At 56.1% G+C, this 27,900-nt stretch overlaps 2 protein-coding genes across 7 annotated transcripts; one reads left to right on the forward strand and one right to left on the reverse strand.

The window, feature by feature from the left end:
• Positions 1 to 23,048, forward strand: Ap2a1 (adaptor related protein complex 2 subunit alpha 1). Of its 2 annotated transcripts, XM_063253146.1 has the most exons (24): positions 1 to 216; positions 9,037 to 9,105; positions 9,211 to 9,353; positions 9,449 to 9,642; positions 11,933 to 12,062; positions 12,634 to 12,735; positions 13,450 to 13,558; positions 16,552 to 16,702; positions 17,219 to 17,387; positions 17,478 to 17,615; positions 17,828 to 18,010; positions 18,397 to 18,494; positions 18,783 to 19,014; positions 19,104 to 19,271; positions 19,352 to 19,515; positions 19,817 to 19,882; positions 20,212 to 20,268; positions 20,347 to 20,429; positions 20,540 to 20,628; positions 21,548 to 21,672; positions 21,749 to 21,865; positions 21,974 to 22,043; positions 22,219 to 22,353; positions 22,612 to 23,048. In XM_063253146.1, the coding sequence occupies exons 1-24, from the start codon at positions 150 to 152 to the stop codon at positions 22,687 to 22,689; spliced, it is 2,937 nt and encodes a 978-aa protein (XP_063109216.1). In that variant the 5' UTR covers positions 1 to 149; the 3' UTR covers positions 22,690 to 23,048. The 2 variants fall into 2 exon arrangements, with proteins under 2 accessions (XP_063109216.1, XP_063109217.1); XM_063253147.1 differs by lacking the exon at positions 19,817 to 19,882.
• Positions 22,806 to 27,685, reverse strand: Fuz (fuzzy planar cell polarity protein). 5 transcript variants are annotated; one of them, XM_063253149.1, is made up of 11 exons: positions 27,399 to 27,685; positions 27,026 to 27,147; positions 26,665 to 26,749; positions 26,405 to 26,473; positions 26,082 to 26,186; positions 25,050 to 25,247; positions 24,832 to 24,927; positions 24,456 to 24,562; positions 24,318 to 24,382; positions 24,169 to 24,243; positions 22,806 to 23,297 (listed from the first exon to the last, which is right to left on the reverse strand). In XM_063253149.1, the coding sequence occupies exons 1-11, from the start codon at positions 27,507 to 27,509 to the stop codon at positions 23,086 to 23,088; spliced, it is 1,245 nt and encodes a 414-aa protein (XP_063109219.1). In that variant the 5' UTR covers positions 27,510 to 27,685; the 3' UTR covers positions 22,806 to 23,085. The 5 variants fall into 5 exon arrangements, with proteins under 5 accessions (XP_063109219.1, XP_063109218.1, XP_063109221.1 ...); XM_063253148.1 differs by having other exon boundaries at positions 26,076 to 26,186; XM_063253151.1 differs by lacking the exon at positions 27,026 to 27,147 and having other exon boundaries at positions 22,806 to 23,295; positions 26,076 to 26,186.
• Positions 27,686 to 27,900: the final 215 nt, after the last annotated feature.

A 27,900-nucleotide genomic window follows, 5' to 3' on the forward strand; every position in this document is an offset into this window, starting at 1 on the left:
AGCCCGCCCGCCCGCCCGCCAGGCTGCCCTCCCCCTCGGCCGGCTCCGCTCGGCGCTGCCTTGGGGTCCTTTCCGCCCCGTCTCTGCCTGCCAGCCCCCGCTGCGCTCTGCCCTTTTCGGCCGGGCCTGGAGCCGTCACCACCGCCATCATGCCGGCCGTGTCCAAGGGCGATGGGATGCGGGGGCTCGCCGTGTTCATCTCCGACATCCGGAACTGTGAGCTCGCGGCTAGGGGGACAGAGGAGACGCGGGGGAGAAGGGAGCCGTGGGAGTGAGGGGCTTGGGGGTTACAGCAGAACCCGGGGGGTCAGAAGCCTTTGCCGTTGAGGGAGAGGGTAGAGGACCCCCGGGGGGGAACTTTAGGGTGGGGGAGATTCAGGGGCTTGGGGTGTCAGTGCCTCCTGGGGTGGCGACACGGCGGCAAGAGGGATTCGGAGGGACCGAAAGGGCAGGAGGCTGGAGAGGTTCCGGGATGGGGCGTCTGTGCCTCCCTTGGGAATGATAGGAAAGCTGAGGGATGGTACACACGGCGAGGGTGGAGGGAACCCTGATGTAGACAGAAATGGGAGGAAGTGCATGGGGGCTGGAATGATGGGATGAGTAGAGGCCAGAGGGGCCCGGGAGGAAGTGGAGCACAGGCGGCCTTAATGGGGCCGGGCCTGAGGCCCTGGGAGGAGGGGTGTCATAGAGAGGAAGGGGCCAGATAGGTCACGGAGGCTCCCTGCCAGTGGCATTGAGGAAGACTGGGAGTGGTAGAAAGTTCGGGGGCTCGGGAAGAGAGATTGGGACAGTGAGGACTGTTGAGGGACCCTGGTGAGAGATAAAGGGGTTCCCGATTGGGGGGGTCCTGAGGAGACGTGGCGGGCAGTGGCCAGCGGGTCATGGAGGCTACTGCGAGGAAAGAAGGGGCCCCGGGAGCACATGAGGTACAGGTGTGGAGTCAGAGCCCTGCCTGGGAACCAGGGCCTGGAGAAGGACAAGGCTGCGCGTGGGAGCTCTCCTAGTGCACCAGATGGGGAGCGCCCAGACCGAGGAGGAGCTCAGGGTCTGAGGGCTTGTGGGGGGATCTGTACAGTGGGAGGGGGGGGCTGATTCAACAGGGAGATCAGGAATCAGGGAGTCCCCACAGGCCTGGATGTGAGCCCTACTGCAACGACGGGGCGGGCAGTCCCCACCAGGAAGGGCTGTCATGACTGCAAGGCCTAACTGCAAGTCAGTACTCAACTTCTAGGAGCCGCTGTGGGTGTCTACAGCCGCCAGAGGCTGGCTGGCGTCTCTGCGGGCGTCATGGTCAGCCAGACCTGACTCTGCTGTCCATTGGTGTGTGACCTTGACTGAGGGCTATCACCTCTCAGTCTCCTCATCTGTCAGGAGGGACTGCTAAGCACACTTACCTGAGGGATTGCTGTGATGCTCTATGTAAGCGGGACCTTTCCTGTATCCTGGGCTTGACCTGACCTGGACCCTGGCTGTCATGATCCGGCTGAATCTAAGAGCGGCTTCTGGCTGGTGCCCACTGAGTGTTTTAATGTCTCCTAGCCATGAAAGGATCTGCCATGTAGTAGGTGCTCACCAAACAGGAGGGGTGGGAGCTGTGGGGATTGTGGTCTGGGAGTGGGGGCTGTCAAAAGCAGCTGTGCCCTCCTCTGATACCTACCAGCCACGTAACCCCCAGTGAGTCACTTAGCCTCTTCAGTGCTCAGCTTTCTGGTCTACAAATGCCACTAACAATAGGTGCTTGTGATTGCGCTCACCTCTAATGGCAGCACTGTAGAGGCTGAGGCAGGAAGACTGCCATGACTTAAAGGCCAGCCTGAACTGCCTAGTGAGACCCTGTCCTAAAAAAATAAAACAATAACTGCTTGCCTCTGAAGGTTCACTTACCCATTCATTCATTCATTCATTCATAGGACAAATGCTTTTTGATCTCCACAATGTACCAGGCTGTGTTCTAGGCACCAGGGCTACAACTATGACAAGAAGCCCTGTTCTGAGGAGCTCCATTCTTAGAGGAAGAGAGAAACAGCCCAGGGAAGACAATACATGATACTCTGTCAGACGATGGCTGGTGCTGTGGAGAAAAGGGGAGGAAGGAAAAGGGAGAAGGAGGACCTGGAATGAGAGGAGGTCCCTTGTGGAAGAGGTGGAGGTGACCCTTGAGGGTGGGAGGCCTGTGGATTTTGGTGGAAAGGGTTTCAGACAGGGAGATGGTGCATTCAAAGGTCCTGAAGTCAGTGTATTCCAATAAGAGGGAGACCACACTGGTTGGAGCTGAGTGAGGGACAAATAGAGTGGATAGAAGGGGCAGGGGACAGGAGGGACCATGATGAGCTCTTGGGCCTTTGTCAAGCGAACTGAGAGCTGCATAATTTGAGCAGAGCCACTGATTGATATTTTAAAATAATTCCTCTGGCTACTGTGAGAACAGACTTGAGAGACCTGGGTGAAGCAGGGACCAAATTAGAAGGATGTCTCAGGCCTGCAGGTGACAGCGTCGGCTGGATGGGGCGAGGGGAGACCACAGAGAAGTGCTGGGGTTGGGGACATGATAGGGGCTTGGGGAAGGACGAGAAGACAGGGAGGTCCTCAGGGACACTGGGAGACTCAGACTGTGGTACCGGAAATAGTTTACCCTCCCACATGGGGGCTGGAGGAGCAGTGCCTGAGGGACAGATGTGCCTGTGGCTTTTGGGGACAGTGCCATATCCATGCTGCAGCTGTCCTTGCAGATGCTTGGGCATGGATCGTGAAAGCCAGAAGGTGAAACTGACCCAGGTGGCCGCCCACTGTGAAACACACAGGGCCACATGTCCTTGCTGTGGAATAGCATTCAGCTGTAAAAAGGCATGGGGCACTGACGTGTGACAGCACTGGGTGACCAGGGGACACTCATCCCCAGAAGAGACACAGCTGAAAAAGACTGGAGCCTGTGATTCCATGTAGATGGAATGTCCAGAACCAGCAGATCCAGAGATGGAAAGGGACTGGGGGCTGCCCGTGGCAGGTGGGGAGAAGGGGACACATGTGAGAGGGGTTGCTTAGAGTGCAGGGTTTCTTTGGGTGAAGGAAACGTGCAGCAGTTAGAGAGTGTGGTTGTGCTACACTATGAATGCGTAAACGCTGCCACGTTATATGCCTGAAGAGGGTGAATTCTGCTAGGCGTGCTGGCGTGTGCCTTTAACCCTAGCACTGTGGGAAGCCGAGGCAGGAGGACTGCACATTTAAGCCCAGCTTGGGCAACTCAGTGACTTAGCAAGACCCTGTCAAATTCGAAAAAAAGAAAAAGAGGAGCCTGGGGAGGCAGCTGAGTGTGAAGCCCCAAGTTCAACCTCCAATCCTAGGAAAAAAAAGAAAAGGGAAGGGTTGACTCATGTGATGTGTGAGTTCTGTCTCAGTGTTTCAGAAAGTGGGGCACATGGGTAGCTGTGCTAAGGCCAGCGAGAGAGAGGGCCACAGACCCAACTGAGAGAATGGGGCCCTGTCCCTGCAGAGCTTGGAGCTAGCTGTGCTGCAGGAGCCTCAGGAGCCTCAGGCGGGATACAGAGTGAGGCAGGCCTGGGCAGAGATACTGGGAAGGTGAAGGGCAGCCAGTGCAAGAGGCCTGGGTGCCCTTTGCAGAATTCCCCAGACTGGGTGCTTCAGGTGGGAGCTGGGTGGGTGAGGCTGGTGCTGGGCCTGAGGGGTCACTCAAGGAGGGCTGAGGACCTGGTCAAGCAGCTTCAGGGCCCATTGGGGCTCCAGGAAGGGCAGAAGCTGGTTCTGAGAGGAGGGGAGGAAGGACAAATTCTCCTGATAAGAAGGGGGAGAGGTTGAGGCCTGGCCCAGCCTGAGGGCGTGGTGGTGTCCTGCTGGAGCTGGCTGGCGGGAAGCCTTTTATCTGGGACCAGCTGCTCTGCCTGCCACCTTTGCTCAGGGGGGCTGCCGCCTGCCTGCCTGGGGCCCTGGTCCTGCAGCCCAGATCGGAACCAGGCCAGAGCCTGGCACTGGAGATCCTCTGCTAGAACACTGTCCCATTCCAAAGTGTCCTGTCATGCCAGTGACATTTCCCTAGCCCTGGCAACTCAGGCCCTGGTCTTATCTTTTCCTGGGTCCTCAGCTGTGCTAATCTTAGCCCTCAGGAGGTCTCGAGAAATATTTGCTGAGTGAATAAATGAATGATCTAGAGTGTTCCAGAAGGCAGGGCCACAGCAGTGCACGAAAGCTGCACAAGATGTGTTCTTGTGCACTGTGCAAGCAGTGCACACGATGTGTTTGGAGAAATCAGGCATCCAGACAGGTGCCAGGAGGTGTTGGGAGGAAACTAAAGCAAGGAAGGGCTGGGGCTGCATCTCTGATGGTGCTGCCACCTGGTCTGCTCAGAGTCCCTTGCCGGAAAGGTGGTGTTGGAAGGAGGGATGGAACTGTAGGTGAATCGGATGTGTCTGACTACAACCACAGAGCCTGTGCAAAGGCTCTGGGACAGGACTGTGCTTAAGCACTAAGAGGAGGCAGAAGAGGAGATGGAGGAGGTGGCTGCTGTCTTTGGCTAGCGAGAAGCTGGGCCAGATGTGTGGGTGCTTGTGGACTACAATGAGGACTTCATTTTTACCTGAGCAGCTGGGAGCTCTGAAGGATCTCGGAGGTGAGAAGAGATGAGTTGTGACCTGAGTCTCCACAGGGTTCCTCTGGCCACTGTGGGAGGAACAGGAAGGTGACTGAGGGCCACCTTGGCAGGACTCCAGCGTCAGTGCGCCTAGGGGTGCACCTGCCTGGAGGAACTGGATGGACAGATCCAGCCTGGCCCCTCCCCGTCCCTGTGGGTGTCATCTAGTGGCTTTGGTTCACATCCCATGTGCTAGGCTGCTGGGGACACTGCCAGACATGTGTGGCCCTGCCCTCAGGGCCCTGGAGGACACGGCCGGGGGGAAGGGTCACAGACCAGCAAGCCAAGCACCCTTCACAGTCTGGCCTTGACTCTGGCCTGGGAGGAAAAGGACAGAAAGTAGCTTTGTTGTTTAAGGAGAATTTATTTTTGTCACTCGGGTGGCGAAGACATCAATAACTTGGGCAGCATCTGACCAAGTGCCATAGCACAAGTGATAGAAGCTTAAAGTTTTTCTTTTTTTTCCCTCTTCTCTTCTTCTTCTTCTTCTTCTTGTTCTTCCTCTTTTTCCTCTTCTTCCTCCTCTTCCTCCTCCTCCTCCTCCTCTCTCCTCTCTCCTCCTCCTCCTCCTCTCTTCTCTCCTCCTCTTCCTTTTCTGCCACAGGCCTGTAATTCCAGAACTCTTGGTAGGCTGAGGCAGGAGGATCACTGCAAGTTCAAGGCTAGCCGAGCTACATAACGAGTTTAAGCCCAGCATGAATGACATGGCAAGACCCTTGTCTCAAAATGCTCTTTTTTTTTGGTGGAGGGTGGAGGACCAGGGATTAAATTGAGGTTTTTGGCCAACACTGTATTTTTGAGTTACATCGCTAGCCTGTTTTTGTTTTCTTTATTTTTTATTGGTACCAGGGATCAAACCCACAACCATGCGCTTGCAATGCAGGTGCTTATGCTGCTAAGCTAAATCCCCAGCTGTTTTTGTTTTCTTTTAACTTTGTGACAGTGTCTTGCTAAATTTGCCCAGGCTGGCCTCGATGTTCCACACTTCCTGCAGCAGCCTCCAGGTAGCTGGGGTTAAGAGGTATGTACCACCATGCCTGGCAAGGTTAAATTTTCTTGCCACATTTAGAAGGCAAAAGCCCAGTGAAATTAACTTTAATATGTTTTCTTTACTCCACTATAATTTCCACATGGGATGGACATTCATTTCTTTATTTATGTTGAGGGGCAGAGATGGAATCTGGGGGTTCAGACCTGCTAAGCAAAGTGCTATCACTGAGCTGCACCCCGGCCTTCACATCTGTTAATGATGGCTGCCAGACTGTCCTCAAAGTCTTTGAAATCCCATTATTTTATACTCAGAAGAGCATCTTCTATTAGAGGCTGCACTCTCATCAGAGTCACCTGCTATGGTTTAAGATTTCCTAAAATATAAACCAGGCTTCGTAGCTCACATCTGTAATCCCAACATTCTTGGGAGGTTGAGGTAGGAGGATCACAAGTTCAGGCCCAGTCAGGGCAACTTAGTGATTCAGTGAGACCCTGTTTCAAAGGGGAAAAAAAGTCAAAATTAATTATTTTAGGTGGGCATGGTGGCTTATGCCTGAAATTCCAGCTCTCGGGAGGCTGAGGCAGAAGGATCACTGTGAGTTTGAGTGCAACTTGAGCTACAAAGTGAGCTCAAGGCCAGTCTGAACTGCATAGAGAGACATTGTCTCACTCATCTTTTTTTTTTTTTTTTTTTTGTACCGGGGATTGAACTCATGACCATGCGCTTACAAGGTTGGTGCTTATGCCACTGAGCTAAATCCCCGGCCCCAAGACATTGTCTCAAAAAGTTTAAAAATTTTGTTGGCTTTTTGAAGCAGGGTCTCCTCCTATACAATTCAAGCTGGCCTTGAGCTCACTACATACTTCAGGCTGGCCTTGAATTTGTGGCAATCCTCCTCCCTCAGCCTCCCAAGTGCTGGAATTACAGGCGCAAGCTGCCATCACACCTGACCCGTGTCTTCCCTTTCAGAGACCCTGTGCTTTTCTCTGTGATCTGTCTTTCATAGCTAAGTATATCAGTTATTCAGAAGACAGTACTGAAGGGATGCAGGTGATTTAAAGGACAAAGACACGCATAACCGTGTCTGTGGGTACAAAAGTGGCCCTTTGTTTGTGGGTTCCGCCAGCTGCCGAGCAAAAATATTTGGGGGAAAAAAATGACGTCTGTACTGAACACGTGAAGGTGTTCTCAGCCTTCCCCCAGCAGCACCGACCATGGCCACGCTTGTGGCACTCACAGGAGATTAAGTATCATCAGCCACTTAGCATGGACAGCCGGGGAAGTACCCTCGGGGACAGCATCCTCTCACGCACAGGACTTGCTGGTGCTGGGAGCTGTGTCTGGGGAGCAATCCCCCATCGATCCTGAGGGAAACAGCTAAAGATCTTAAAAATGTGTATTCTTTAAGCAGTGTTAAAAGGATGCATGTATAAACCTATTTGTGTGTTGAAATCAACTTTCAGTAACAAAGAATATTTAGTTCTTTACTTTGGGTTTTCTGAGACAGAGTCTCACTGTGTAGTTTAGTCTGACCTTGACCTTGCTTTGTGACTCAGGCTGGCCTTGAACTCACAGCTATCCTCCTGCCTCAGCCTCCTGAGTGCTGGGATTACAAGTTCGCACCAACATTGTTAGCTGGAGGAGTTTAGTGCTGTTTCATTGTGCATCTGTGTGAGCTTCGGCAGCCCCCAGTCTACCCACAGAGGCCACTGCTGGTTTTCCTATGGTTCGCACAGAATCCCCGTCACCTGTGCCCCTGGACATCAGGTGGCCATGGCCCCTGTACTGACCTGGCCTTGGGTGAACTGCGCTGAATTCGCCTCGTCTTTCAAGGTCCTCTCATATGTCCCCTCCTCTGGCCACCTCCACTGTGGCTGCAGGTGACATTCTAGCCTCTGTCCTGAACATCCTGTTCAGGTACAGCAGCCGTCCCCAGCCGGGCCACAAGTCCCTGGCTCCTGGCATCACCGTGTGGGCCTGGCTCATGGGACCTCAGGATATGTAATTAAATTACTAGCATCAGATGGCTTCTGAGGACACAGAGTCACATAAAGCTCATGCCGAAGCAACGGCTGCGTTGCTGGGCCCGGAGCCCTCCCCATGGCAAATTAACCCACTTCAGAAAGGAATCAGTGTTGGAACTTGCTTCCTGGACCGCTGGGGCTCGAACCCAGGGCCTTGTACATGCCAAGCAAGTGCTTTAGCACTGGGCTGTCCAGGCGGGACTTGAACTTGCTGCCTTCCTGCTTCAGCCTCCCAAAATGCTCCCAGCAGGAGCTGCTGAGCCTGGCCTTGCATTCTGAATGTCCTGGCCTGCTGCAGCCTGGCCCAGTTTAAGCTGCCATGGTTCAGCTCAGGGCCACCCAAGTGGTGGCTGCTGTGTTGAGTGGCACTGGAGGGTGCTGCTCAGCTGGGCTTCCCTGAGGAGGCTCTTTGAGGTGGGGCTTCCAGGAGCAGGATTTCAGGAGTGGAGGGCGGTGTGTGTGCTTGCTTATCCATCCACCCACCCGCCCACCCATCCATCCATCCATTCATTCAGTGAATCCACCCAGACCTCCTTAGAACCAGGCCACGTGCTTGGGGATTGGGTGGCACGGGTGTGGGTGAGAATAGCGCTCTGCCCGTCAGATGGCCAGGCACTTGGCTCCTGCTGTGTGCCAGGCACTGTTCCGGGAGCCCCTCAGCGGTAGGTGGGGGTGAGAGCCAAGTCAGGCAGTGCAGGCAGATGAGGGAGCTATGGGGTGGGAAGTGTCCTGGGGAGGGCTGGTTTTGTAAGAGTTCAAGGCAACACAGTAAGGAGTTCAACAGAGTGAGTGGGAGCCGGCTGTGATGGCACACACCCAGAATCCCAGCATTCTGGGAGGCTGAGGCAGGAGGATAACAAGTTCAGGCCCAGCCTGCATGACTTAGTGACTTAGAAAGATCTTGTCTCAAAATAAAAAGTAAAAAAGGCTGGGATGTAGCTCAGCATGAAGGGTTTGGGTTTGATGTCCAGGACCACAAAAGAAAAAGCCAGTAGGAAAAGCCTCTCAATGGAGGTGGCAGAAGCTGAGACCCCATTGGTGGGGTGATGCCAGAGGTGGTGGCTCCCGGCAGATCCTGGAAGACACAGGACTCATGGCCCCATGCATCACTGTGGGGTCCAGGGAGATGGCTGCTGCAGGGACCCGAGTCAGCAAGCCTGGATCTGGACGAGGTGGTGGCAGTGGGGCCCGTGAGTTGCTTGGGGACCTGAGTGAATGGAAGGGCTTGTCAAGGGCCAGGGACAGTGAGGTCTTCTGAGAGAGGCCCAGGGGAACCTCTGCATCACTTTCCTACTTTGGGCCCCTCCAGTGAGCGCCTGGGGGCATCCAGGCTGCCTTGGGTTGAGGGCTGGTGTCAAGCTGCCTCTCGCCTCTTGCAGGTAAGAGCAAGGAGGCTGAGATCAAGAGGATCAACAAAGAGCTGGCCAACATCCGGTCCAAGTTCAAAGGTAGGCAGCACCCCTGGGGCCAGGGCTGCAGGAGGAGGAGCCCAGGGAGGGAAGCTGCCTGGAGAGCTGTACTCACGCTGGCTCCCCTGACCTCCCGTGCCCCAGGGGACAAGGCCTTGGATGGCTACAGCAAGAAGAAGTACGTGTGCAAGCTGCTCTTCATCTTCCTGCTCGGCCATGACATTGACTTTGGACACATGGAGGCTGTGAACCTGCTGAGTTCCAACAAGTACACGGAGAAGCAGATCGTGAGTCCGGGGCTGGGGCCCGGGTGTGGGTCGGGGCCCGGCCACCTGGCCGCAGGCTCCTAGCCGCCCCCCATCTCCCCATCCCCCACCTCCAGGGTTACCTGTTCATCTCTGTGCTGGTGAACTCAAACTCAGAGCTGATCCGCCTCATCAACAATGCTATCAAGAACGACCTGGCCAGCCGCAACCCCACCTCCATGTGCTTGGCCCTGCACTGCATCGCCAACGTGGGCAGCCGGGAGATGGGCGAGGCCTTTGCTGCCGACATCCCCCGCATCCTGGTGGCCGGGTGAGGCACTGGGGATGGGGGTGATGAGGCCCAGAGGTTGTGTCACCTGTGTCACCACACCAGGCTTGTCACCACTTTTACATGAACTGGTGAAGGTACAGGTATGGTGTGCACCTGTAATGCCAGCACCCTGGAAGGCTGAGGCAGAGGGATCACAAATTCAAGGTCAGCTCAGGCAATTTAGTGACTTATAGAGACCCTGCAGGCTGGCACACAGCTCAGTGTGAAGGCCCTGGGTTCTACCTCCAGAATCAAAACAAAAGCAGCTCGGGGTGATGAGGAGGCTAAGATTAGACTGTGGCAATTGGGGAAGTGCTTTGTGAGGAGGTGGCATGCAGCTGATTTCAGGCATGAGGAGGAAAAGATCATCACCGAGGATGCTGGAGGAAAAGGAGCAGCAAGTGCAAAAGGCCTGTGGCAGGCACCCTGAACACAACAGGGACATAGGGAGTTTGGGTCTGAACCTGTTGACACAGGAGGCACACGGTGTGTTCTATGTGCTTGGCTTTGCCTTTTAAAACGGTCAGCCCACCTGGCATGGGCAGGTGTCGCACCATGGTGGATGGGGGCCCTGCCTGACCATCTCTCTGAATCCCCATTCTCACTATTGGATAAACAGGGAAGGAAAATTCTCTAAGGGGCCCTGTGCTGGCTGGAAAAGAAGGAGAAGCCCCCATTGGGAGAAACCCAGCACCTGGTGGAGAGCAAAGGGCCACAGCCGGGCAGGTGTTAGTGTGGGGATCCTGTGGTCTCGGGGAGCAAGGCAAGGCTTGTCTGAGGAGTGGCTCTAGAGGCCACAGGCTCCTGAATCGACCTGTAATCTAAAGGGTAGAAAGCCAGGCATGGTGGTGCGCACTGAAGTCCCACCCATGAAAGGCTGAGGGTGGCCTGGTGGGGTCTCCTAACCTGAAATCATGGCGTTTCATGTCATGTTGTTTTGAGACAGGGCCTCTATGTAGTGCAGGCTGGCCTTGACTTACAGTGACCCTCCTGCTTCAGCCTCCCCAATGCTGGGCTTACAGGTGTGTACCACCACATCTGGCAGAAGGCTGTGGCTTTTATGCCCGTTTTTGTCCTTTCCACCTGGCTGTGCTCTGTGGGTTGGGTCCCAGCCCTGATGGGTGGCCCTGCCTCCTCCCTTGCCTGTGAGGGCTCTGGCACCTGACACTCTGGTACAGCCTCGGATCCGGAGCATTAACCCCAAGTGGCTGCAGGCTCACCTCCACTGTGCATGTCCGCCCTTTACCTGCTGCCCCTGGGCGCAAGTGGGCAGAGCCACTGGTCCTGCACCACCTTGCACCCTGGACAGCTCGCAGAGGTGGCCCAGTACCTCACAGAGGGCCTGGCCCCTGTCACCACAGCTGCAGCACAGGGTGGGTTTTCCTGGGGTCCACGCCAACAGGTGTTGGGCACTGTCAGGAAACAGCCGCCGTGTCGCTGGGTCACGTTTCTCCAGCACACCCAGGGAAGCATCTTTTCACCTGGCCTGTGGCCCACATGTGTCACCCAGGGCTGTGCCCATGCCCTTAGCTTTCTCTCAGCTCCTTGCTGGAAAACTCTCCTGGGAAACCAGAGTTAGGTCCCATTTCCTCTCCACTTCTCGCCTGTGGCAGCTCCTGGCTCACCCCAGGGAAAGCAAATTCCTCACCGGAGGCTACAAGGCCCTGTGGATCCGGCCTTGTGCCTACCCCCTTTTTTGTTGTTTTTTGTTTTTTGTTGTCCCAGGGATTGATTGAAGCCCAGGCTTTCACATTGAGCTACATCCCCAGCCCTTTTTACAATTTTTGATTTTGAGACAGGGTCTCACCAAGTGAACTTGAACTTGCAATCCTCCTTCCTCTGCCTCCCAGAATGCTGGGGTTACAGATGAGCAGCTCACCGTGCCTGTCTTGACCCCTGTCCCCTCCTTGGCAGCCTTTGTGGTAGTCAGTTCCTAAGCACAGGGGCTTGACCCACCTTGGGCACAGCCTCATCTTGGGGACCTTCTGTGGCATGGCTATTCAGTCTGCTCATGAAGTGACTCAGGTTTCTGCATGCCTGGCTCCTTAGCAGAGAGCCCTTCCTGAGCAACACATCCATCCACCCATGGGTCTCAGGCAGTGCTTGAGGGCCGGAGGAGGACATGGAGACCCGGCCAACTTTGGCTGAGCTCTTATCGCTGGTGGCAGTGAGGTCCTCAAGGGCCTGCAGGATCTATGGGTAGCTCCAGGTTGGATGTCTGCCCACCTGGCCACCTGTCCCTCTTGTGGCCCTCATTGTGCTGATGCCCACCTGCCACTGTGTCCCCCAGGGACAGCATGGACAGCGTGAAGCAGAGTGCGGCCCTGTGCCTGCTGCGGCTTTACAAGGCCTCGCCCGACCTGGTGCCCATGGGCGAGTGGACGGCGCGTGTGGTGCATCTGCTCAACGACCAGCACATGGTGAGGCCCCGCCCTGCCTGCCGCTGGTGCTCTGGTCGCCCTCTGTCCCCTTGACCTTCTCCAATGCCCAGCACACCTCAGTTCTCCTGACCCCAGATACCCAGGTCCTTCATATCCATCCTGATCCCTTACACATCCAGGTCCCCACTTCTTCCCTGACATCTACCTGGGCACCCAGAGACCCCAGTTTGTGTCCCCAGCCCTTATAACTTACCCAGCTGTCTGAAACCAACCCCCCTCCATCCCTGACACCACCCACCTGCCAGGGACCCTGATGCCCAACCCCAGCCCAGCCCATACCTGGTGCCCAGAGATTCCCCAGCCTCACCGCAGAGACCCGAGCACCACTCACCCTGCGACTCCTCATCCCTCTCTGTCCCACCCGCCATGGCTCCTTACCCAGAGGTTTCCACCTTCCTGGGTGCCCCAGACACCCAGGTCTGAGCTGACCACCTCACCACATCCTAAAGCATGGATGCACACAGCCTGCACCCACACACTGCCCTGCCAGCTCCCAGGCCTCGGCCTGGCTCCCTCAGCCCAGGGACCCACTTGTCCCACTCCCCTACAGGGTGTGGTCACTGCTGCCGTGAGCCTCATCACGTGTCTCTGCAAGAAGAACCCTGATGACTTCAAGACCTGCATCTCCCTGGCTGTGTCCCGCCTGAGCCGGGTGCGTGTGGTCCCCATGTTGGCTGTAGGGGGTGGTGCCTGGGTCCTCTCAGCCTCTCTGAGACCAAACCAGCCCAGTGATCACAAAGCTCTGCGGCCCTGGGCAGGTGGCTCCAGCCCACTGAGCCTCTATGCTGCCATCTGTCCAGTGCAGCCACCCAGGGCCACCTCACATCCAGTAGGCCAGCAGGAAGAGGCCTGAACCCTCAGAGAGAATACATACCAATCCACCAGCCCACTTGTGTGTCATTTGTCCCCCCACGTGTGTGTACTGCATGTGCCAGGCCACTGTGGGAGACTCAGACAGTGATAGCAGGGCCATGTACCATTGTGGAGGTGGTGCAGCATATTGTGGGAGTGCTTCCTGGCAAATGGGTTTTCAGGGTGGAGAAGGAGTTTTCCATGAGGACCTTTTAATCATTCACTGATTTCCCACCTCTTCCCTGGATCTTCTTCCTCTCTGATGAGTATATCAGGCTTAAGTCCTGCCCTGCTGGAGAAGGGAGTCGTCTCCAGGGAACTGTGGCTGTCACAGGTGGTGCTGGGGACTCCCACACAGAAGGGACCCAGCAGAGACTTCTCCAGTGGGCTGTCCCACCCTTGCAGGCCATTGCCCAACCCCCACCCAGCCTCAGTTTCCCTGCTGTATAAAACCAGTGCCTGCTGAAGGGCTGTCTCCCAGCCTGGCTGACCCCCTACCCTTCCTTCCACTCAGATCGTTTCCTCGGCGTCCACCGACCTCCAGGACTACACCTACTACTTCGTCCCCGCGCCCTGGCTCTCAGTGAAGCTCCTGCGACTGCTGCAGTGCTACCCCCCGCCAGGTACACCCCACCCCACCGCACCACTGCCACCCCTATACTGCTCCCCCCAGATGTGACACCCCTTTGGCCACCAGCCCACAGGGATGTGACGGTGGTGTGTAACGGAGCTCCAGCTGGTGCTGCCCAGGCCCCATCTGTATTTGCCCAACATCTGGCAGGGAGGAATGGTCTAAGGTTTGCAGAGGGAAACTGAGGCCTAGTGGTGAGACACAGCCCTTCTGAGCTGAGACAGTGAGGAGCCGCTTCCACTGACCTCCCCTGCCCGGGTGCCTGACCGACTCTGTGTCACACAGGCATGTGTGTCAGTGTGCGTGACTGGGGTTACCGTGTATATGTCCGTGCGTGGGTATAGCCTCGGTGTTTGTGGGCGTGACCCAATGTGCTCCTCAGCACCTGCAGACCTGCGTGCAGGCGTGTGTCGACGGCACTGAGCATACAATTTGGGTGACACCAAAGGCCCATCCCAGCTAGTGGAGCAGTGATGAGTCCATCCTGTGTCTTGGGGGTGGGGACTGCTCTGGGGAAGTCGGCAGGAAAGGAACCCCAATCTTGTGTCAGTGCCTTTTGTAGATATTGGGGGGTCATCTGCTTCAGCCTCCTGAATGCTGGGATTACAGGAGTGTGCCACCACTCCTAGTTTGTCATGCACTTTTAACAGCTGTGGGCATCTTCACACACAGCAGGAATCCTGTCATCATACTTATAATTAATTTGTTTCTGTAGACTTTATTTTATTTTTGTCCTTTTTTGAGAGTCTTGCTATGCTCGTCAGGCCAGCCGTGAGCTCACTTTGTAGCTAAGGTTGGTCTCAAACTCACAACAATCCTGCCTCAGCCTGCAGAGTGCTGGGATTACAAGTGTGAGCCACCACGCCCTGCAATTCTTTTGTTTTTCATACAGGATCTCACTATGTGGTGCAGGTTGCTCTTGAACTCACTATGTAGCCCCGATTGGCCTCAACCTTGCAGGGATCCTCCTGCCTCAGCCTGCCAAAGTATGGAGATTACATGCATGTGCCACCACACCTGGCTCTAATATTCCCTAAAATGTCTCTCAGAGGTGTTCAGAATAAGATCTAATCAAGACATAAGCACCAAACTTGATTATTTCTCACTCATTGCTTTTCATATGGAGGAATTGCTCCTTTATTCCCTGACATTAGTTTTCCCTATTTTCTTATGAAAACTTTTAAACATAAAGACAAGGCGACATAAGTCGCCTTGGCAAGCGCTGCCTGGCAGTCGCTGCCAGTCGCTGCCTGGCAAGCGTTAGGTCAATTCCTGGTACCAAAAACAACAACAACAAAGACAAGGCGACAAAGCTGGGCATAGTGGTGCACCCCTGTGATCCCACACTTTGAGAGGCTGAGGTGGGAGGAAGGCAAATTTAGGTTCAGCGTAGGCAATCTAGTGACACCCTGTCTCAAAAGAAAAAAAAAGCTGGGGCTTGTAACTCAGCTTGAAGGCCGAAGGTTTAATCCCTAGCACGGGTGGAGACACAGGACAATGACCAGTTGAAGAAATGGTGCAGCAAAACCCAGGCACCTTTAGACTCCACGGCAGTGTGAACAACATGTTGTTTCCCAGGAGCCTTTGCAAATAGATTGCACACATCCTAACATGCCCCGGGATTTCTGCACAGATTTCTTAAGACCTCAGACACTACTGAAACCACAGTGCCATCATCCTACCTGCAGCAGTTCAGACTAACTCCCCTGTGGCACATAATCATTGAGAATAGCATTATTTTTATGGCTTAATAATATATATGTAAGCCAAAATACAGCTCTCTTCCTAGGAAAAAATGTGTGTGTACATAACATATACCACAGATAGCCTGGGAGCGCACAATAAACTGAGTTATCTTGGACATTTTAACGTTGGATTGAACCCACGGTTACATGCGTACTAAGTGCATACTCTACCAGTATTTCTTTTTCTTTTTTTCTTTCTTTCTTTGGCACTATGAATCGAATTCAGGACCGTCTGCTTGCCAGGCATGCTCTTTTGCCTCTGAGCCGGATCCCCAGCCCTCTACCAGTATTTCTTTTTTTTTTTTTTTTTTTTTTTGTCTTTTTCATTTTTATCGGTACCGGGGATCGAACTCACGACCGCCTGCTTGCAAGGCAGGTGCTTATGCCGCTGAGCTAAACCCCCAGCCCCTCTACCAGTATTTCTTTGACTCATTTTTTTTCTGAGATGGTTTCACTAAGTAGTCCAGGCTGAACTTGAACTCACATTGATCCTCCTGCCTCAGCCTTCCAAATGCAAGGATTATAGGTGTGTACCAACACACCAGACTCTTAAAAAGTCTTAATAGCCACAACCCCAGGGACCCATTTTTTGGAGAAACTAGGAGAGGTTTGTTTTGTGGTACCTTCCTCTGTTGTTTTTTTTGTTTCGTCTGTCTTTTTTGAGACAGGGTCTCGCTATGAAGTTCAGGCTGGCCTTGAACTTTGTAGCTCAGGCTGGTCTCAAACTTGTATTGATCCTTCTGCCTCAGCCTCCCCCTCCGTTATAGATTTATTTGCCAGTTGCTGCCTTGGGTATCCTTTAGCTCCTCCCTCTGTCCTGTGGATTAGTGTGTCCCACTGTGGGGAGTGTCAGTGGTTGCTTTCCTGTGGGCTTCTGGCTGGTGTCCACCTTCCCTGTGGTGGGGACTCTGGTAACACAGGTTGAGCTCTCTGTTGACCTGGCACACAGTGGTTGTCCAGGCAGGTGGCTGAGGCCCATGCTCTCTGCATGGTCCTCCTTGGGAAGACAGGGCTTGGGGTGTCTCTGAGGACAGCTCAGGCATTGCTTTGCTCTGTGAGATGCCTAAGGCCCATCTGAGGCTTGCAGGGTTGGTGGTCAGAGCTCAGATTTACAGAGGAAGCCTGTATCTCTGGGTTGCTCTCCGCTCCTCCCTGGCTGGGCTGGGACCCAGGAAGGAAGAGTTGAGCATTGCAGCAGGGCCAGCCGATAGGGCACTCAACCCGGCACCCGTCTCCCCAGAGGACGCAGCTGTGAAGGGTCGGCTGGTGGAATGCCTGGAGACCGTGCTCAACAAGGCCCAGGAGCCGCCCAAGTCCAAGAAGGTGCAGCACTCCAACGCCAAGAATGCCATTCTCTTCGAGACCATCAGCCTCATCATCCACTACGACAGGTGCCCACCCTGCCTACCGGGGTGGCTGGGGGAGGGTGTGGAGGGAGGATGCAGGAAGAGGCTAGAAGTGTTAGCAGGATGGCTGTGTGCAGCGGTCCCCAGTGCCAGGCATGGCAGCGTAACATGCCTGTAATTCCAGTACTCTGGGAGGCTGAGGCAGGAGTGTGAGTTTGAGCCCACCTGGGCAAGCTGGCAAGTTAGCAAGACACTGAAAATTTAAAAGCTAAAAAGAGCTGAGGATGCACCTCAGCACAAAGGCCCTGGGTTCAACCCCCAGTGCCTCCAGAAAAAAAAAAAAGAAATAGTTACTCCTTATGGTTGGTGCTAAAGCTATCTTCATTTGGCCCAGGTATCAGAGGCCCCAGGGGGACAGGCATGAGCCTAGGTGGGCAGGGGTTGAGACCTGTATGCTTAGGTTCAATTGGTGGGACTGGGTAGGAGTCCCTCGTCCCCTCACCAGCTGTTTCCACCTTTCCTGCTATCCCCTCTGACCCTCCACCCTCGCACTCATGGCAGTGAGCCAAACCTTCTGGTGCGCGCCTGCAACCAACTGGGCCAGTTCCTGCAGCACCGTGAGACCAACCTGCGCTACCTGGCGCTGGAGAGCATGTGCACGCTGGCCAGCTCCGAGTTCTCACATGAGGCCGTCAAGACCCACATCGACACCGTCATCAATGCCCTCAAGGTGTGTCCGAGGCCTTGGTACCCCTATGTGGCCAGCACAGTGCCACAGAGGGGCCCAGAACTCAAGCCTGGCTGTGCCCTCCCCCCTCAGACGGAGCGGGATGTCAGCGTGCGGCAGCGTGCGGCAGACCTCCTCTACGCCATGTGTGACCGGAGCAACGCCAAGCAGATCGTGTCTGAGATGCTGCGTTACTTGGAGACGGCCGACTACGCCATCCGTGAAGAGATTGTGAGTCTTATGGTGTTGGGGCCAGAGCCCCAGGTCTAAGGAAGGAAGCCTGACCCAGGGCTTCCAGGTGTGAGGGAAGAGGCTTGACCCGGACCCCAGAGTCTGGGGGAGGAGCACTGGGCCTGCCCTCCACAGTCTCTGCAAATCAGTGGGGCCCAGCCCCAGGTAAGCATGCAGTGACTCCTACAATGGCCCCCATGCTCCCGCCACAGGTACTGAAAGTGGCCATCCTGGCAGAGAAGTATGCTGTGGACTACAGCTGGTACGTGGACACCATCCTCAACCTCATCCGCATCGCGGGCGACTATGTGAGTGAGGAGGTGTGGTACCGCGTGCTGCAGATCGTCACGAACCGGGATGACGTCCAGGGCTACGCCGCCAAGACAGTTTTTGAGGTCAACATCCTTCACCCTGAGCTCTCTGGGGGGACAGGCACCAGGCAAGGACAGCTGGCTGTGGGGCCCACCAGCCCAGGCCACCATTCTGCTTTCTCTCCTCTACCAGTGTGGCCTCAGTTCCTTTCAGGGGGGACGTGGGGGGACTGATGTGTGGAGTCCACAGAGCGTGGGCATGGGTGCCTGGTGTGTAGGGCTTCCTCCCTGAGTCTTGGCCTCCCAAGAATGGGGGCCCAGTGCTGCCCTACTTGACTTCCTGTAAGAGCTAGAGCCAATCACTTACTCTGTGCCTCAGTCTTCCCATCTGTAGTCCCCCCAGGAGTTTGGGCACATAGTAACCCCCAGGGGCAGGCTCAGTGACTCTTTCCCTCTTGTCGCCACCCCAGGCCCTCCAGGCCCCAGCCTGTCATGAGAACATGGTGAAAGTCGGTGGCTACATCCTTGGGGAGTTTGGGAACCTGATTGCTGGGGATCCCCGCTCTAGGTGAGAGTATCAGGCTTGAAGATGAACACCTGAGCTTCTAAGGGAAGTTTCTGAAGGAATTCTGAGGATTCCAGGGCTAGTAATGATGGGGGTCCTAGGAATCTCCTGGGTTGACACTCCAGCCACCTCCCTGTGCCATGCAGCAGCCACAGCCCTGGGTCTCAGGGAGGGTCAGCCCCTTGGGCAGTATATGGTCGGAGAAGGGTCTGGTGGTGGGGCGCCTTTCTTGGAGGGTTTCCCCAGGGGCAGCCTGGTCCTGCTGACTGCACCCCTTGCCCGCCCCCGCAGCCCCCCAGTGCAGTTCTCCTTGCTGCATTCCAAGTTCCACCTGTGCAGCGTGGCGACCCGGGCCCTGCTGCTTTCCACCTACATCAAGTTCATCAACCTCTTCCCCGAGACCAAGGCTACCATCCAGGGGGTGCTGCGGGCCGGCTCCCAGCTGCGCAACGCTGACGTGGAGCTGCAGCAGCGCGCCGTGGAGTACCTCACCCTCAGTTCCGTGGCCAGCACCGACGTCCTGGTCAGAGCCCCGAGCCTGCCGCCTGAGGGGCCCCTTCTTTTCCCTAGAGCAGAAATGCCCCTCCCCTGACCAGCCCATCCTGCCTGCAGGCCACAGTGCTGGAGGAGATGCCGCCCTTCCCTGAGCGCGAGTCATCCATCCTGGCCAAGCTGAAACGCAAGAAGGGCCCGGGAGCCGCCAGCGGCCTGGATGACGGCCGGAGGGACGCTAGCAGCAATGACATCAATGGGGGTGTGGAGCCCACCGCCAGCACCTTGGTGAGCCCTGGGGCGCTGCACCTGGGCCGGATGAGGTCCTATAGCTGCCTCAGGTCTCATCCGGGCCCCATCTCCTGCAGTCTACCCCCTCGCCCTCTGCCGACCTCCTGGGGCTGCGGGCAGCCCCTCCCCCAGCGACGGCCCCAGCTCCCGCCAGCGCAGGCAACCTCCTGGTGGATGTCTTCTCGGACAGCCCGGCTGCACAGCCCAGCTTGGGGCCCACCCCGGAGGAAGCCTTCCTTAGGTACTGCGCTTCAGCCGGGCCCCTGCCCAACTAGCTCCTCTTCCCGTTCCTGATGCCTCCTTGCCAGCCCGGCTGCCCCCACACCCCGTGGCCATTCTGGACCGCGTGCCGCCCCTGACCACCCTTGGTCGCCTCTCCTTTACTGTTTCTCAGCCTGCTCTTCCTTTTCTCCTTCATCCTCCCCTTCTCTCGCTGCCTCTCTGGGATTGGCTGCCTGCCACGCCTGTCTTCTCTGTCTGCTCTGGGATTGGTTGCCTACTACGCCTGTCTTCCTTGTCTCCTCTGGGATTGGATGGTTCAGCGAACTGGAGCCACCTGCTCCTGAGAGCCCCATGGGTTTGCTGGCTGACCCAGCACCAGTTGCTGAGTAAGGGGTGGCATGGGGGCGGGGAACAGACTCCAGTGTCCCTAGGGAGGATCAGGGGACTCAGAACTGGTAGCCAGGGGCTCCAGATGCTTAACCAACCATGGCAGTTAGAGGGAAGTGGAACTTGGGGTTTTCTGATAGGGAAGGTGGCACCAGGCAGGGTCCCATTTAAAAGAATGACAATCACCAGTGTGATTCAAGGGACCCCTGGGTCTTTTTGAGGAGTTTGGGTATGTGGATTCAGAGGTTCTGTCCTAGGGCTTGTCCCATACCTGTTGCCTCCGGCACATCCCCCCTCCTTCCCATCTTACTCCTTTCCTCACCCCTAGCCCAGGTCCTGAGGACATCGGCCCTCCCATCCCAGAAGCAGACGAACTGCTGAATAAGTGAGTCCCGGGAGGGGAACGGGACAGGAGGGAAAGCCGGGCCAGGGCTCAGGTGCCTGACTCACCAACCCCAATCAGGTTCGTGTGCAAGAACAACGGGGTCCTGTTTGAGAATCAGCTGCTGCAGATCGGCGTCAAATCGGAGTTCCGGCAGAACCTGGGTGTGGCTGGGTGCCTTGTGGGGACAGGGTTGGTAGTGGGCGCCCTTGGCTTGGCAAGTGGCTAGGGACAGAGGAACTGGGATGGAACCCTGCCTCCCCACCCTCTACAGGCCGCATGTATCTCTTCTATGGGAACAAGACCTCCATGCAGTTCCAGAACTTCGCGCCCACTGTGGTCCACCCGGGAGACCTCCAGACTCATATCCTCTTGGGTCTGGCCCTGCTCCATCCAGTTGGTCCTGCTGATCACTGGGAGGCCAAGACACCAGGTCCAGACCCCTGCTCTGGCTCTGTGGGCATGTGGTCCTCTAGGCCAGGTGGTTATAATGAAGTGACAGAAGAGACATTACTTGAACCCTGCTGCCTTGGGCTTCAGTTCGTCCATCAGGCAGCACCTCCCATACCCTGACCTGGTCCTGTGCTGGGCTCCACACCCAAGATTCTAGAACCTTCCACATGCAGGAGCCATAACTGGGTTTAAAAGCTGACCCAAAATGTTCTGTGGGACCCGGGTGGTTAAATCTTCTCTCCAGTTCTCCTCCTAGGGCTGTTGTGAAAATCAGAGCAGTTAAAAAGCCTGGGACGGTCACTGCCAGTGTCAGTGCTTCTCCACCTTCTGTTTCCACACCTGTGCTATGAGAGGGCCTGGCCCCAGAACTCTGAGGATCTTTTCAGTTTCATTCATCCATACATCATTTCCAGAGGTCCTAGTAGGTAGCTGTGTGCCGAACATGGGGCACAGGTGGGTGGCAGGTGAGACCCAGCCCCTGCTGATGGGTTGCTGACATAAAGGCAGCCATGGATGCAGGTGGGCACACCCGCTGCTACCATCTGTTTGCGGTACTTGCCACCCACCTGATGACCTCATTGACTCCTGAAGACACTGCACGTGCAATTCTGCAGGTGAGGGTTTAAGAGAGGCTGGATAGCCTGCTCAGTCACCGAGGCTGTAAGACCTGGGAGCCGAGGCTGAGATCCCATTGGCCAGCCACAGCAGGTGCAGAAGTGGGCCCGAGGTTTTCATAGCAGGGACTCTGTAGGATTAGTGCTAGGACCACAGCCAAGACTCACTCCTTGGGTGTCCGGCCAGTCCCTGGCTTCCTTGACCACAGCTGGCACAGCTGGCTGTGCAGACGAAGCGTGTGGCCACGCAGGTGGATGGCGGGGCGCAGGTGCAGCAGGTGCTCAATATCGAGTGTCTGAGGGACTTCCTGACACCACCTCTGCTGTTGGTGCGCTTCCGGTGAGTGGGCGGGGCAATGCAGTTGGGCGGGGCTTCTAGGGTGAGGGCAGTGCCTCAACTTACTCCTCCCTGCCAGGTACGGTGGTGCTCCCCAGTCCCTCACCCTGAAGCTCCCAGTGACCATCAACAAGTTCTTCCAACCCACGGAGATGGCGGCCCAGGACTTTTTCCAGCGCTGGAAGCAGCTGAGCCTGTGAGGATCGGGGAAGGGTGACCATGGCCACCACTGTGCTTGGGAGAGCTGGGATGGCGACTTCAGGGGGCTTCTGGGAACTTCCCTGACTCACCTTTCTGCCCCCAGCCCTCTGCAGGAAGCACAAAAAATCTTTAAAGCCAACCACCCGATGGATGCAGAAGTCACCAAGGCCAAGGTGAGGGGCAAGGTGTACTCATGAGGCAGTGGCCACCTAACTTCTCGGAGTCCCTGCTTCCCCATCTTCAAAGTGGCACAAGGGTTTGGGGCACTGGGGTGCCACCCAGAGGTGATAGAACTCAAGCACTGTGGGAACTCGTGCCCTTTTTTTTTTCCTCCTGCCCTTTTTCCAGCTCCTGGGTTTTGGCTCTGCCCTTCTGGACAATGTGGACCCCAACCCTGAGAACTTTGTGGGGGCTGGAATCATTCAGACAAAAGCTCTGCAAGTGGGCTGTCTACTCCGGCTGGAGCCCAATGCCCAGGCACAGGTAAGTGCTGCTGCAGAGGTGCTGAGAGAGGGACCGTGGACTTGCCTGTCCTCTGTCTTGGTGCATTCTTCTTCCCTCTGTCCCTCTCTTCCCTGTCTGTGTCCTTCCTGCCTGTCTTGGCCTCTTGTGTCTTTTATTCTTTACTTTGTCAATTGTACATCACCCTTCTGCTCTGTCGGCTTCCTTTCCCTGAACCCAACTGGGGACCCTCCCCCTCCTGTGGCTGCCCTGTCCCGAGTGCTGCCCACCCCCTCACAGATGTACCGGCTGACCCTGCGCACCAGCAAGGAGCCCGTCTCCCGTCACCTGTGTGAGCTGCTGGCCCAGCAGTTCTGAGCCCTGGACCCTGTCCTGGAGACATGGCTGGCACCAGGCAGCTTCTAGGACTGAGGCAGCTTTGGTGGATCGGGCAGTGAGGGGGACCGCCACTGGTGACAAGGAAGACACAGGGGTGGGGGATGCCTGGGACCTTCCTCCAGCCTTTTGTATTTTTATTTTTGTTCATCTGCTGCTGTTTACATTCTGGGGGTAAAGGGGAGCCCCCTTCCTCCCTGTCACCCCCAAGCACAGAGGGGAGAGGGGCCAGGGAAGTGAGTGCCTCCTCCCTTCCCCCCACCCCATTGTAGCCCCTCCTGCCCCCTCCCCGCCTAGGGGCTGTGTATTATTGTGAGTGAATAAACAGAGAGACGCTAATAGCCCTGTGTCCGGGTCTGCTGCTGGCTTCCCTGCTAGTCACAGGAACGGGGTGAGGGCATGCAGAGTGTGGGTGGCCAGGGCTCTCAGCCCATGGGTGGGGCTCTGAGAAGACAGCAGCAGCAGCAACTGGCGAGGCCCCAGCTGCAGGGCCACTACTTGCCACCCCATGCCTGGGCCCAACACAAGGTAGCAAGCTCTTGGTAGCTGGGTCCTGTGGCCCGCATCCTCCTTGTCTGGCGGCCCTGGCTCTGGGGAGAGGGCAAAAAGGACTGAGTATGACAGGTAGGACGCTAAACCTTGGAAGCCACACCGTCCTGGGCCTCCTAAATTCTCAATCATGAGGTCTCAGTGAAGGCTTCGGGGCCCTTGGACTTTCACCTTCCCCATGCAGCATGGTTCTCACTTTCCTGGGAAGCCTATGTATATCCTGGGCCACCCTCTGAACAACCCATATTGCAACATGCAGGTGACACCATGTGCAAGTCACCAGGCTATGCTGTAGGAGCCAGAGAGACTACTGAGAATCCACCCCAACTCCCCCATCCCCACCTGGCTGACACAGGGTCTGCATAGCCCAGGAGCCATGTGGCTCACACCAGTGTACAGTGTTTGTTGGGTCTTTCTGGTCCTGTCCTTTGGGGCCTTGTGGGTTACACAATCCTTCCTTCCTCACCTGGAGCTTAGATTCTGCACCCCACACCCCCAGGCAAGGCAAGGCTGTGCTTCCTAGAGTATGGACTGGATGCCCAGCTGCCAGGGTCTGAATCCTGGCTCTTCCCTTCATTAGCTGAGCCTGAGACTCCTGCTATAGTGTGTGGGTGTGACAGTGTGAAGAATCCTAAGCAGGACGACAAGTGAACTCTTATGTATAAAAACCCAGGCAAGAGAAGAGGCCTTGGTGTACACTGTAACTGTTAGGGTTACATAGGAGGTTCCAGAGCTGGCCAGGTCCTCCTCTGCTTCCCTGCTTGTGACAGTGCTCTGTGCTCCCAGCTTTACCAGCCTCTCCTGCCAGTAACCCACCTCCTGCCAGCAACCCCACCTCTTGCTTCCACCTTGTGCAAACTGGAACACCAGTGTCGCTGTTTGAGTGGGGCACCGTGCCTGCCTGCTACTGACCTGGTGGAAAGTGCATGGTGGTAACTAGGGTGTAAAAGTTGCGGAGGAGGCGCCGGCGCTGTTCCGGGGAAGGCTCTATAGGGGAGAAGACGGAGTTGAGGGCGGCTCCTCTCCCACAGTCCTCCCAGCTCACCCCTGGCCTCCATCACCTTTGTTCCCCAAGGGATGCACGGTGAAAAGGCAGCGTTTCAGTTCCAGGTTCAGAAGCAACAGCCTGTGGAGCACAGTGTGTCAGGGACCGGAAAGAGGCGTAAGGACTGCCGACCCACTCCTCGCTCGAGCCCTACCCGAGGATGTCCGCGTGCAGGGGGAAGCCGTCCGGCAGCGCTCGAGGTCCCAGCGTCAGGCAGGCCCTCAGCGGGTCCAGCAGCGGCTGCCACCAACGTTCCAGAAACTGTGGGGGCCAATAAGGAGCGGTCATTGAGAGGCCGGGCCAGTGGGACACCAATGGGAGAGCAGGGACAAGTGAAAGGGGCGGGGCCCAGGGGAAGAAACCGTATGACAGAATCGTGTACAGGGAAAGTAGGTGAGCTGGCGTGAAGGTGATTGGAGCGCACTCCAAGGGGCGGGGCTTGCGGAAAAACCCTGCTAGCCAGCCTAGTTGGTGACAGGATCGCGCAACTGGAGGTGTTATCTGGAGGGAAGTGAGAGGACTCTGTTCACCTGTGGATCTAGCTGGCTGAGGGGCGGACGCGGCCCGCACAGCAGACACAGTTCCAGGCCCGGCAGGAGCGTCAGAGTCAGGAGCCTGTGGGGAACCTAAAGCAGGACACTGGGTGGGGCTCATCGTGGCTCAGCCCCTTCCCTTTAAGACTAGAGACTGGACCTGGACCCAGGCCTCCACTGGCCATGTTCCTGCCCCGCCGGCCCCACCCACTCACCGTGGGGCTCCCATGTGGTAGGTACACCGGGTAGTCTCGAGCTGCCTGTTGTGGCAGAGACCCCACCAGCCACGGGAGCAGCACGGCCTCGGGCATCCCCAGCCGCCACCAGCCCTCGGTCGCTGCCACCACTCTGCCAGACACTACTAAACTGGCGAAGGCTGTTCCCGTGGCCTCAGAGAACCCAGACAGGGCTTCCTGGGAAGGCAAGCGAATGGGAGAGGGAGGGTGTTAGAAGACAAGAACAAGGTGGCAGAGACTCCCAGGTGGGTGAGCAGGGGAAGGAGACGAGGGAGAGTCCGGAGGTTACTGAGTGGCCAGGCTTATGTGTTACACTCTCTCAGCCTGAGTTGCTTCACTGTCACATAGTCATTAAACCACCAGCCTGGGGGCTGGGGATTTAGCTCAGCGGCATAAGCACCTGCCTTGCAAGCAGGCAGTCGTGAGTTTGATCCCTGGTACCAATAAAAACGAAAAAGACCAAAAAAAACAAAACAAAAAAACCACCAGCCTGACAGGCACATACTGAAGATAGTAACAGTAATGGTGGCAGCTGGGGCTTATTGGAAGGGCGCTGTGCCATGTAGGCAGCTCACAGGTCAAGTCCCTGGTGGGCAGAGATGCCCAAGCCAGGTGCATGGACAAAAGCAATGCTGAGGGTGAGGGAGATGGTGGGGAGTCACCAGGTGAAGGAGAAGTGTGCTCTAAGGCTGGGAAGCTGGAAAACACTTGGGCTTTGTGAGGCCCATGAGGCAGGAGGATAGGTAGTAGATTTAGCAACAGCTTGGCGAGTACCAGATTCCACAGGCCCTGAAAATGGGGCTGGAGGATTGGGGGGCTGGAGGCATGATCTGAGGGAGGTGAAAGCCACAAGATTGAGCGGGAAGGGTGGGAGGCCTAGCTTGGAGGAGAGTTCTCGTAGGGCTAAGCAGAGGCCAGATTGGATACCAAGAGGACAGGATGTTGGAACAGTGGTCTAGGGGGAAAAGGATGAGGACTGAGCCAGAGTCAAGGGTACAGACTTGCCTGTACCTGCAGGAGTGACCCTTCTGGAGGAATCACACAGTCCACACACTGGGTCAGGTCCCCAATGAGCGCTGGGTCCCCCAGGAAGCTGTCGATAAGGCAATAACTGGCCTGGCAGAGGGAAAGAGGAGAAGCCTAGGACCCAGAAGGGTCCCACAGCTACTGCCTTCCTCAGAGAGAAATGGCAGTGCTGGCCCTCCAGGGTCAGGCAAGCAGGTTACCCTAGGAAATTATGAGATTACGCTTTTCCTGAAGATCCTGGGAACTGCAGTGCCTGAATGGCAGTGCCTGGGTATCCCAATTTCCCATCCAATGTCCTGCAGCCTCACCTTCAGCTCCTTCTTCAGTCTCTCCACATTGCGGATATTTGTCAGTTCTTCAAGTCCTACAAGAAGAACCTAGAGGAACCACATAGGAGAGTAAGGGCCTCTCACGAGTGGGTCTAACAGAGCAGAGGATGGAACCTACACTGGGTCTCAAGGAGGAGGGGCACGTTGATTTAAGATCAGGATTCCTGAGTGCTGAGGGAGGAGATGGATGAGAGCTCAGATCTCTGGGTTTGCTAGAAAAGAGTGCTGCAGGGTCTCACCATGGCCCCAAATACCATCTGGAGCAGTCGCTCCAGCCTCAGCTCCGAGGTGCCCTCCTCTGATGACAGAACGATGAGGGTGACACTGTGGAGACAGAAGGCGAAAAGGTAGAATGAGTACTGGCATGGGAAATGAGGCCGTGGGTAAAGCCGAATCTGCCCTTTGACCCCAGAATCTAAAATGTATCTCTTCCCAGCCCAGCCTGCCTCTACTACAGAGGAAATTAGGGGTCAGTAGGGTCAATGTCTTATCAGAGATCCCACAGGCAAACCAACAGCTAGCTGGAAGGCCTCCAGGTCATCTTCAACAGGGGTTATCACCCAGGCTCTGTCCCTGCTCCAAGCTCCCCCCCCCAGGGACCTGTCATGGAAGCTTTTCCACACCACGGTGGTGTCCTCCGTCCTTGCAGAGCTCAGTTGCACCTCTAGATTCTGGCCGAACATGTGGACTCCATTGAGGGAGCCGATGACAGAGAACGGGAGCTGGAGAAGAGTTGGGAGCAATAGACAGGGGAACCCCATGACCTCCCCTTGAGATCTAAGTGTCAGAGCTCCCAACCCCACTACACATCCTCCCTTGCAGCTCCCTGCAAAGAACTTGCGGTCACAGCTAGGTATGCGGCCCGTGGATCTCTAAAGTCAAAACAGAAACCTCTCTGCCCCTACTCCCTTACAGACCTGGAGTGCAAGTGCCCTAGCCCCCTTCCATTTGGATCTAGGCGTCTAAGCCCCACCTGTTGACGGGTTAGGACACCGCCTCGGCTGCTCCTGCAGAACAGGGGGACCCCGCTGGAGGTTGCGAGGCACAGCAGATGCACGGTGCCCCCTGTCCCATGCTCTCCCATTCGGACAACTCGCGGAGTCTCCCTTAGGTACTATCAGTGCCGGGCTTGGATCTGGCTGGCAATAGCATCGCAATAAGTCGGCGCGCCTTCCAGAGCCGCTAATTGAAAAGGGACTAAATTCCCGCCTCCTTCTACCAACTCAAAACAGATCCTAAAACCCTGTTAGGTTCACTTCCGCTCCATTCGGAAGTCACCGTGCCCCTAACAAAGATGGCGGGTAATCGTTCATGCTAAACTTTATAGTTTCTCTCTGACGTGGTTTAACTCCACTTATTTAACGAGGAAAATGAAGGCTAGCTTGAGGACAGTGAGAGTCTCAAGGCATTGTCTAGAAACCATCACGTAGGATATAATAATTTACGTTCTAGATGGAAAAACTGTGCCCCGATCA

The sequence above is a fragment of the Cavia porcellus genome, unplaced genomic scaffold, assembly GCF_034190915.1.
Source record: "Cavia porcellus strain 051 isolate PalLab524CR breed Dunkin Hartley unplaced genomic scaffold, mCavPor4.1 scaffold_7, whole genome shotgun sequence".
NCBI classification, from domain to species: domain Eukaryota; kingdom Metazoa; phylum Chordata; class Mammalia; order Rodentia; family Caviidae; genus Cavia; species Cavia porcellus.

Bases quoted from the DNA above. Each gene is read 5' to 3' on its own strand.
- Ap2a1 (XM_063253146.1), top strand. From the start codon at position 150: ATGCCGGCCGTGTCCAAGGGCGATGGGATGCGGGGGCTCGCCGTGTTC. The intron at 9,354-9,448 runs GTGAGTCCGGGG...CCCCACCTCCAG, and splicing joins AGTACACGGAGAAGCAGATC to GGTTACCTGTTCATCTCTGT. The intron at 22,354-22,611 runs GTAAGTGCTGCT...ACCCCCTCACAG, and splicing joins AGCCCAATGCCCAGGCACAG to ATGTACCGGCTGACCCTGCG.
- Fuz (XM_063253148.1), bottom strand. From the start codon at position 27,509: ATGGGAGAGCATGGGACAGGGGGCACCGTGCATCTGCTGTGCCTCGCA. The intron at 26,750-27,025 runs GTCCCTGGGGGG...CTGTCTCCACAG, and splicing joins TGGAAAAGCTTCCATGACAG to TGTCACCCTCATCGTTCTGT. The intron at 24,928-25,049 runs GTGAGTGGGTGG...GTCCTGCTTTAG, and splicing joins TACCACATGGGAGCCCCACG to GTTCCCCACAGGCTCCTGAC.